This window comes from Melanerpes formicivorus, unplaced genomic scaffold, assembly GCF_026170545.1.
Source record: "Melanerpes formicivorus ecotype bairdi unplaced genomic scaffold, bMelFor1.0.p_v2 SCAF_93, whole genome shotgun sequence".
NCBI lineage: Eukaryota > Metazoa > Chordata > Aves > Piciformes > Picidae > Melanerpes > Melanerpes formicivorus.
Genome location: NW_027142445.1, coordinates 263,382 through 273,766, shown reverse-complemented (window position 1 = coordinate 273,766; position 10,385 = coordinate 263,382). Strand labels below are relative to the sequence as shown.

Here is a 10,385-nt window from a genome sequence, read left to right as displayed (position 1 = left end):
GCCCACACTGCCTGTGTGCCATGGAGTGAAGCTCTGAGCCTGCCCACACTGCCTGTGTGCCATGGAGTGAAGCTCAGAGCCTGCCCACACTGCCTGTGTGCCATGGAGTGAAGCTCAGAGCCTGCCCACACTGCCTGTGTGCCATGGAGTGAAGCTCAGAGCCTGCCCACACTGCCTGTGTGCCATGGAGTGAAGCTCAGAGCCTGCCCACACTGCCTGTGTGCCATGGAGTGAAGCTCAGAGCCTGCCCACACTGCCTTGCCACCACATTGTCCACACATCCTTGCCCTGCCCATCCCCTGCCCCGCCCCAGCCCCGCCCCTGCCCCGCCCCTGCCCTCTTCACCTGTTGCTGTTGCTGTCTCTCCTCAGCGCCCCCGGCTGCGGCGTGACATCCCGGGCCCCGGCAGAGCAAGGATGCTGAAGAAAATCCACCTCTGCCTCAGCTTCTTCTTCATCTCCGGCATCCTGTACGAGCTCTCCCTGCTCTCTGGCTGCTTCTTCCCCTACGTGCCCCTCTCCAAGCACCTCCTGAGCCCCGAGCAGGTGCTGAGCCTGGGCAGGAGCATCATCTTCCTGGAGACCAGCGAGCGCCTGGAGCCGCCCCCGCTGGTGTCCTGCTCCGTGGAGTCTGCCGCCAGGACCTACCAGGACAGGGCAGTCATCCTCTTCATGAAGGGACTCGGCAACCACACAGCCCTGCAGGGCAACTCCAGCTACGCAGCCTTCTCCCTCCTCTCCTCCATGAAGAACGTCTTCATCTTCCCCCTCCAGCTGGAAGCCATCTTCCAGGAGACTCCTCTGCTCCAGTGGTACAACCAGGTGGGCACCGGGGCAGGGGGGAGGCAGGGACAGTATCACAGTACAACCAAGGTTGAAAGAGACCTCAAGGATCATCCAGTCCAACCTGTCAACACAGACCACATGACCAGACCATGGCACCAAGTGCCACATCCAATCCCCTCCTGAACACCTCCAGGGATGGGGACTCCACCACCTCCCTGGGCAGCACATTCCAATGACCCATTGGTCACAGTTCTCTCTGTGAAGAACTTTCTCCTCACCTCCAGCCTAAACCTCCCCTGGCACAGCTTGAGACTGTGTCCTCTTGTTCTGGTGCTGGTTGCCTGGGAGAAGAGTCCAACCCCCTCCTGGCTACAACCTCCCTTCAGGTAGTTGTAGAGGGCAAGGAGGTCTCCCCTGAGCCTCCTCTTCTCCAGGCTAAGCAACCCCAGCTCCCTCAGCCTCTCCTCACAGGGCTGTGCTCAAGGCCTCTCCCCAGCCTTGTTGCCCTTCTCTGGACACCTTCAAGTCTCTCAATGTCCTTCCTAAACTGAGGAGCCCAGAACTGGACACAGGACCCATGGTGTGGCCTAACCAAAGCAGAGTACAGGGGCACAATGAGCTCCCTGCTCCTGCTGGCCACACTCTTCCTCCAAGTCATCAATGAAGATGTTAAAGAGGATGGGGCCCAGCACTGATCCCTGGGACACACCACTGCAGAGGGTCCCTCTGCAGACCAGAGCCATTTCATAGAGCTGTCAGCTGCCTCCCTGGTGCCCAAGTAAAAGACATTGTAGATAGAATTCCCAACCTCGTGAGTCCATCAGACTACTGCCCACTGCTGGTCTTTCAGGTGGGCAGTGACGATGTAACAATGAGGGGCTCACAATCCATTAAAAAAGACTTCAGAACCTTAGGGCAAATGCTAAAGGGATCAGGGGCTCAAGTCATGTTCTCTGCCATCCCTCTAACGTCAGCAATGGATGAGGACACACTGAGGAAGGGCCAACAGGTCAATTCATGGCTCAGGGGCTGGTGCCATCAACAGGGCTTTGGGTTCCACAATCATGGATTGGTTTTCAAGGCACCAGAGCTGAAAACAACTCATGGGACACACTTGTCCCAGAGGGGGATAAGAATCCTGGGGCAGGAATTGGCAGGGCTCATTGATAGGGCTTTAAACTAGATTTGAAGGGGGAAGGGGTTAATAGTCTCCTGCTGGCCGGTGACAGAGGGGCAGCTCACCAGCAGTAGAGAGAAGGAGAGCTGGTAAGGGCTCTCAACTTGCTGCCCTGAGGCAAGCCACGAATGATCCACCAGGACATTCTGTGGAAACCGAGGGGAATTGGCACAAGAGGAGGCCAGGGCCAGCCCAGCTGAAGTGCTTCTATGCGAATGCACGCAGCTTGGGCAATAAACAGGATGAGGTAAGGGCCACTGTGCTGCTGGGATGCCACGACATAGTGGCTGTTACTGACACTTGGTGGGATGAATCCCATGACAGGGATGTAGGCATAGATGGGTATAAACTCTTTAGGAAGGATAGGCAGGGAAGGAGAGGAGGAGGTGTTGCCCTCTATGTCAATAGCCAGTTGGAATCAGTGGAGCTCCAACTGGGGAGGGATGATAAGCTAGTTGAGAGTGTATGGGTCAAAATTAAAGGCAGGACAGGGGAAGGAGATATTACTGTGGGGGTCTCCTACAGGCCACCTGACCAGCAGATCCAAGCAGATGAGGCCCTCCACAGGCAAATAGAAGCAGCTTCCAGGTCACAAGCCCTGGTCCTCATGGGGGATTTCAACCACCCAGACATCTGCTGGAGGGACAACACAGCAAGGCACCAGCAATCCAGGATGGTCCTGGACTGCATAGAAGACAACTTCCTCCTCCAAATGGTAGAGGAACCAACAAGAAATGGTGCTATGCTGGACCTTGCTCTCACCAACAGGGAAGGGCTGGTAAGCAACGTGAGGCTCATAGACAGCCTTGGCTGCAGTGACCATGAAGCAGTTGAATTGAATCTCCTCAGGGCAATCAGGAGGAAGTATTCCAAGCTCACGACCCTAGACTTTAGGCGTGCAGATTTTGATGGCTTCAGGGATCTGATAGCCAAAGTGTGGTGGGACAAAGCCCTGGAGGGAAGAGGGACCCAGGACAGCTGGTCAGTATTCAAGGACCACCTCCTCTGTGTCCAGGAGCTCTGTGTACCAACAAAGAGAAAAGCAGGTAAGAATGCTAGGAGGCCTGCCTGGATGAGCAAGGAGCTACTGGACACACTATGACATAAAAGGAAACTCTACAGGCAGTGGAGAGAAGGACAGGTAGAACAGGGGGGAGATAAGGAAGTTGCCTGAGCAGCAAGAGTCCTGGTTAGGAAAGCCAAAGCAGAGTTTGAGTTGAATCTAGCCAGGGAGATTAAAGGGAACACTAAGAACTTCTACAGGTATATGAATGGGAAGAAGAAGCCTAGGGAAGGTGTGGGCCCCCTCAGAAAGGAAACTGGTGACATGGTCACAAGTGATGAGGAAAAGGCTGAGGCACTTAATAACTTCTTTACCTCAGTCTTCACTGCAAGGGCCTCTAGCCACACTCCTGATGTTATGGAAGACAATGCCAGGGACGGGGAGGAAGAACTGCCCATGGTAAGTGCAGATCAGGTTGGTGATCACCTGAAGAACCTGAAAGTGTTCAAGTCCATGGGACCCGACGGGATACACCCACGGGTGCTGAGAGAACTGGCAGAGGAGGTTGCTAAACCCCTCTCTATTCTATTTCAAAAGTCCTGGCAGTCTGGGGCAGTCCCCACAGACTGGAAAAGGGGAAACATTGCTCCCATCTTCAAACAGGGTAAGAAGGAGGAACCAGGGAACTCCAGGCCAGTCAGTCTCACCTCTGTGCCCGGAAAGATCATGGAGCAGATCCTCCTGGAGGCACTACTGGCTCAGAAGAATAGTGAAGAGGTGATTGGGAACAGTCAGCATGGCTTCACCAAGGGCAAATCCTGCCTGACCAACCTGGTGGCCTTCTATGAGCAGGTGACAAAATTAATAGCTGAGGGGAGAGCAACTGATGTCATTTACCAGGAGCTGAGCACAGCCTTCAACACTGTCCCACACCACATCCTGGGCTCCAGGCTGGTGACACATGGGTGTGATGGGTGACCACTAGATGGATAAGGAACTGGCTTGATGGCTGCACCCAAAGAGTGGCTGGCAATGGCTCCATGTCCCAGTGGAGGCCAGGGACAAGCAGAGTCCCTCAGGGATCAGTCCTGGGACCAGGCTTGTTCAACATCTGTGTGGGTGCCATGGACAGTGGCATTGAGTGCACCCTCAGCAAGTTTGCTGATGACACCAAGCTGTGTGGTGCAGCAGACAGCAGGAGGGAAGGGATCCATCCAGAGGGACCTGGACAGGCTGGAGAGGTGGGCACAAGCCAACCTCAGGAGGTTCAACAAGACCAAGGGCAGGGTCCTGCAGCTGGGTCGAGGCAATCCCAGGCACAAATCCAGGCTGGGCAGGGACTGGCTGGAAAGCAGCCCTGAGGAGAGAGACTTGGGGGTGCTGGTGGAGGAGAAGCTCACCAGGAGCTCTCAGTGTGCACTTGCAGCCCAGAAAGCCAATCAGATCCTGGGCTGCATCAGGAGAAGTGTGGCCAGCAGGGCAAGGGAGGTGATTCTCCCCCTCTGCTCAGCTCTGCTGAGACCCCACCTGGAGTACTGCCTCCAGTTCTGGAGCCCCTATTACAAGAGGGATGTGGAGGTGCTGGAAGGTGTCCAGAGCAGGGCCAGGAGGATGAGCAAAGGGCTGGAGCACCTCTCCTGTGAGGACAGACTGAAGGAGTTGGGGCTGTTCAGTCTGCAGAAGAGAAGGCTCCCAGGTGACCTCATTGTGGCCTTCCAGTGTCTGAAGGGGGCTACAGGAAGGCTGGGGAGGGACTGCTCAGGATCTCAGGGAGTGATAGGACTAGGGGGAATGGAATGAAGCTGGAGGTGGGGAGATTCAGGCTGGAGGTGAGGAGGAAGTTCTTCCCCATGAGAGTGGTGAGGCCCTGGAATGGGTTGTCCAGGGAGGTGGCTGGGGCCCTGTCCCTGGAGGTGTTTAAGCCCAGGCTGGATGAGGCTGTGGCCAGGCTGCTCTAGTGTGGGGTGTCCCTGCCCATGGCAGGGGGGTTGGAACTAGCTGATCCTTGTGGTCCCTTCCAACCCTGAATGATACTATGATACTATGCAGGCCAGGATGCCATTGTCCTTCTTGGCCACCTGGGCACACTGCTGGCTCATGTTCAGGCAGCTGTCAATCAGCACCCCCAGGTCCCTCTCTCTTTGGCAGCTCTCAGCCACTCTGACCCCAGCCTGTAGCTCTGCCTGGGGTTGCTGTGGCCAAAGTGCAGCCCCTGGCACTTGGACTTGTTGAATGCCATCCTGTTGGCCTCTGCCCATCTGTCCAGCCTGGCAAGGTCCCTCTGCAGAGCCCTTCTGTCCTCTAACTGACCAACATCTGCTCCCAGCTTGCTGTCAGCTGCAAATGTGCTGATGCCTGACTCAATCCCCTCCTCCAGATCATCAATGAAGATGTTAAAGAGGATGGGGCCCAGCACTGATCCCTGGGGCACACCACTGGTGCCTGGCTGCCAGCTGGCTGTGGCACCATTCACCACCACTCTCTGGGCTCAGCCTCCAGCCAGTTCCTAACCCAGCTCAGAGAGCTGCAGTCCAAGCCAGGGGCTGACAGCTTGGCCAGCAGTTTGCTGTGGGGGATGGTGTCAAAGGCCTTGCTGCAGTCCAGGCAGACCACATCCACAGCCTGCCCCACATCCACCAGGCAGTCACCTGGGCATAGAAGGAGATCAGGTTGGAGAGGCAGGACCTGCCCCTCCTAAATCCATGCTGGCTGGACCTGAGCCCTTGGCCATCCTTCAGGTGCGGTTATTGCCCCCAGGATAATCTGCTCCATCACTTTCCCTGGCACTGAGGTCAGGCTGCCAGGCCTGGAGTTTCCAGGTTCCTCCATCCCACCCTTCTTGTGGATGGGGACCACCTTGGCAGCTTCCAGTCACCTGGGACCTCTCCAGTGAGCTAGGACTGGAGGAAAATGATGGAGAGCAGCTTGGCAGCTCATCTGCCAGCTCTCTCAGCACCCTAGGATGGATCCCATCCGGCCCCATGGACTTGTGAGTGTCCAGGTGGCTCAGTAGGTCCCAAAGCAATTCCTCATGGATTGCCAGGTCACTACACTGCTCCCTGACCCCATCGCCCAGCTCAGGAGGCCACTTGTCCTGAACTCCTCCTGCCTTGCTGTTAAACATTGAGGCAAAGAAGGTGTTCAGGAGCTCAGCCTTTGCCTCCTCTTCAGTCACAGTGTTCCCCTCCAGGTCCCATAGGGAGTGCAGGTTCTTCCTGCCCTTCTTTGTAGTGTTAATATATTTGTAAACATGCTTTTTATTATCTCTGACTGAGGTGGCCAGCTTCAGTTCCAGCTGGGCCTTAGCCTCCCTAATTTTGTTCCTACATAATCTAACAACTTCCTTGAACATACCTCGAGAAGCCTTCCCCTCCTTCCAAAGGGGGGAGGGCTGAGAAGTGGAGAGGGAGGAAAAGTCTGGAGTGGGTTCAAGAGGGAGTGAAGACACACAGGGCTGCAGCAGGGGAGGTGTAGCATCATGGAATGGCTCAGGCTGGAAGGGACCTCAGAGCTCCCCTGCTCCAACCTCCTGCCATGGGCAGGGACAGCTCTCAGCTAGACTCAGCTGCTCAACCTCATCCAGTCTGGCCTTGAACACCCCCAGGCAGGAGGCAGCCACAGCCTCCCTGGGCAACCTGGGCCAGAGCCTCAGCTCCCTCCTGCTGAACAACTTCTTCCTCAGCTCCACTCTAACCCTGCTCTGCCTCAGCTCCAAACCATTTCCCCTTGGCCTGGCTCAGACCCCCTCAGCAAAAGTCTCTCTGCAGCCTTCCTGCAGGATCCCTTCAGGTCCTGGCAGGCAGCTCTGAGGTGCCCCTGGAGCCTTCTCCTCTGCAGGCTGCACAGCCCCAGCTCCCTCAGCCTGTGCTCACAGCAGAGCTGCTCCAGCCCTGGGAGCATCTCTGTGGCCTCCTCTGGCCTCTCTCCAGCAGCTCTGTGTCCTTCTCCTGCTGGGGACAGCAGAGCTGGAGGCAGGGTTGGAGGTGAGGTCTGACATCAAGAAGCCATCAGGAGGAAGCTCTTTATTGTGAGGGTAGTGAAGCACTGGAACAGGTTGCCCTGAGAGGTGGTTGAGTCCCCATCCCTGGAGACATTCAAGGTCAAACTTGCTGGGACCCTGAGCACCCTGGCCTGGTTAGAAGTGTCCCTGGATGAGATGGCCTTTAAGGGTCCCTTCCCAGCAGGATTCTGGGACTGGCTGTGTGAAAGGAATCACCTGGAGCTTGTCTGGGTCAGAACAGGATCCCTTTGGCCACCCCTTGCAGTGTGTCCCTGGCACACATCAGCAGCATTTCCTCCTCTCTAGCCGCAGAGCCTCATCCCTCTGGCAAGCAAACATTGGTAGCAGTGCTCAGGTCCCTGTGTGGATGAAGCATCCCTTCACACTCCTCCTGGGCAGAAGCTGGTGGGCCAAAAGGTGCTGCTCCAGCCCTCTGCAGTGCTTGTTCCTGCTGGCAGAGCCCCCAGCAGCTGGGGTGTGGGAGAGATGGGAGAGATGAGTGAGCAGAGCCAAGGTGGGAGCCTGTGAGCTCCACCCTGCAAGGAAATCCCTGGTCACAGCTTGGCTTGGGGCACCTTTGTTTGCCTCCATCTCTGGGCAGGGCAGAGCTATTTAGGGTCAGACCTCTTTGGGTTGGAGAAGCTCTCAAAGATCATCAACTCCAACCGTCAGCCCAGCCCCACCATGGCCACCAAACCCTGGCCCCAAGTGTCCACAGGTTTGTGGAACCCCTCCAGGCATGGGGGCTCCACCACCTCCCTGGGCAGCCTCTGCCAGTCCCTGACCACTCTGGCACCAAAGGCATTTTGCCTCCTCTCCAACCTTAGCCTCCCCTGGCACAATTCCAGGCCATTGCCTCTCCTTCCATCACCTGAGACTGGGGAGCAGAGCCCAACCCCCACCTGGCTGCAGCCTCCTCTCAGGGAGCTGCAGAGAGCAAGGAGGTCTCCCTCAGCCTCCTCTTCTCCCATTTCCTCTTCTTTTTCCTTTGTCTGAGACAAAATGACCACCAGTGCCAATGGGAAGCCTCCAGCCTGTCTCCAAGAGCTGGCAGTGCTCAGGGAGTGCCCACAAGGTACTGCAGCAGGCAAGGATTGGTGGCATCACTGATGTCACCTTGGTGACACCACCAAAGCAGCTGAGAGCTGCTCTGCATTCAGCTCTGTTTCCACAGCAAGGCTCTCCAAGGCCCTCCACTGCCCTCTTGGCTTATCCCAGGTTCCACAGCTGGAGGCAGAAAAGGTGATGGTGCCTTTGCAAGGCTGCAGGGGTGGGGTTGGGAGTGTGGAATCATGGAATGGGTTGGGTTGGAAGGGATCTTGAGGCTCATCCAGCTCCAGCCCCCTGCCATGGGCAGGGACACCTCCCACCAACCAGCCCAGGCTGCTCAGGACCTCAGCCAGCCTGGCCTTGAACTTCCCCAGGGAGGGGACATCCACAGCCTCCCTGGGCAACAACCTCAGGTTGTGGATGTCCCCTTCCTGCAGGTGTTCAAGGCTAGGTTGGACAGGAGAAGTTTCCAGGCAGGAGGCAGCCACAGCCTCCCTGGGCAGCCTCAGCTTGTCCCCCTCCTTGGAGGTGTTCAAGGCTAGGTTGGACAGGAGAAGTTTCCAGGCAGGAGGCAGCCACAACCTCCCTGGGCAGCCTCAGGTTGTCCCCCTCCCTGGAGGTGTTCAAGGCTAGGTTGGACAGGAGAAGTTTCCAGGCAGGAGGCAGCCACAGCCTCCCTGGGCAGCCTGTGCCAGGCTCTCCCCACCCTCCCTCAACACTTTCTTCCTCCTCTCCAGTCTGAGTCTGCCCTCTCCCGGCTGAAAGCCATTGTCCATTCTCCTGTCCCCCCCAGCCCTTGTCCTGTCCCTCCCCAGCTCTCCCCTCAGGTGCTGCGGAGCCACTCCAAGGTCTCCCCGGAGCCCTCAGCGGACCGCTGCTGGTGCCGCTGGCCGGCTGCAGCCCCTGCTCCGCCAGCAGCATCCCTGAGTCCCCTTTGCGCCCCCGCAGGTGGTCCCAGAGCAGGAGAAGAACTGGGTGCACGTCAGCTCCGACGCCAGCAGGCTGGCCCTCATCTGGAAGTACGGCGGCATCTACATGGACACCGACGTCATCTCCCTCCGGCCCATCCCCGAGGGCAGCTTCCTGGCGGCGCAGAAGTCGCGCTTCTCCAGCAACGGCATCTTTGGCTTCCCTGCCCACCACTGGTTCCTCTGGGACTGCATGGAGGACTTCGTCCTCAAGTACAACGGCAACATCTGGGGCAACCAGGGCCCCTTCCTGATGACCAGGGTGCTGAAAGCCGTCTGCAACCTGACGGACTTCCGCGGCGCCGAGGACCACAGCTGCCGCAACATCTCCTTCCTCAACCCCCAGCGCTTCTACCCCATCCCCTACCCGGCCTGGAGGAGGTACTACAAGGTGTGGGACCGGAGCCCCAGCTTCAACCACTCCTACGCCCTGCACCTCTGGAACTTCATGAACCACAACCGCAAGGCCGTGGTGGCGGGCAGCAACACGCTGGCCGAGCAGCTCTACCGAGCCTACTGCCCCACCACCTACCAGGACCTCATCCAAAACGCTCAGCAGAGGGACCCCACACCCTCGGAGGCTGCTGCGTGACCTGCTGGGAGCATCCTCCCGGCCCTCCCCTCCCCGGGGCCGCAGCGCAGCTCCCGCGGCGGCCAGCGGCCGGCTCGGCAGGGCGGAGAGCTCTCTGCGGCCGCCAGCCCTGCTGGCCTGGGGGGCTCGGCAGGGGGTGCAGGATGGTGCTGCTTACCCCGGGCAGGAGTCTCCGGTGGCACTAAGGACACCTTGGCCTCAGTGCTGTGTCCTCAGAGGTGCTCAGGAACCAAACCTTCCTGAAACAGAGGGACTCACGAGGTCCTGAGGAGAAGCTTGGCCTCGGGGGGGCAAATTCTGCTCTGGGGGGAGCAAATTCTTCCCTGGGGGAGCAATGTCTTCCCTGGGGAGAGCAAATTCTTCCCTAGGTGAGCAATTTGTGCTCTGGAGGGAGCAATTTCTTCCCTGGAGGAGCAGTTTCTTCCCTGGGGGTAGCAATTTCTGCTCTGGGGGAGCAATTTCTTCCCTGGGGGAGCAGTTTCTGCTCTGGCCCCGCTGGCACTGTTGGCAGCTCCTGCTGTCAGAGGAGCCGGTGCGGGCTGAAGCCTGAGGCCGGTGTCCTGCAGCTGGAGGGAGGCTGCCAGCTGCAGCTGCTGAGGAAGGGCAGCCCAGGGCCCTGCCCCGCTGGTCCCCTCTGGTTTCTCACCCAGCTCACCCCCTACGTTTTTGAGAGGGACCTTGCTGGTGCCAGAGAGAATAAACTGGTTCAAAAGCCACCACCCCTGAGCCTGCTCTGCCCTGCAAGCCCCTGGCAAAGCCCCAGCTGCCAGCCTCTCACTTGGGCTCCCCTCAGGAAGGGGCTTGCCCTGC

At 58.1% G+C, this 10,385-nt stretch overlaps 1 protein-coding gene across 1 annotated transcript; it reads left to right on the top strand.

Moving 5' to 3' along the window:
• Window positions 1-410: 410 nt before the first annotated feature.
• A4GNT (alpha-1,4-N-acetylglucosaminyltransferase) lies at window positions 411-9,575 on the top strand. Its single transcript, XM_068165841.1, has 2 exons — window positions 411-821; window positions 8,964-9,575. The coding sequence occupies exons 1-2, from the start codon at window positions 417-419 to the stop codon at window positions 9,573-9,575; spliced, it is 1,017 nt and encodes a 338-aa protein (XP_068021942.1). The 5' UTR covers window positions 411-416.
• The last annotated feature ends 810 nt before the right edge of the window (window positions 9,576-10,385 follow it).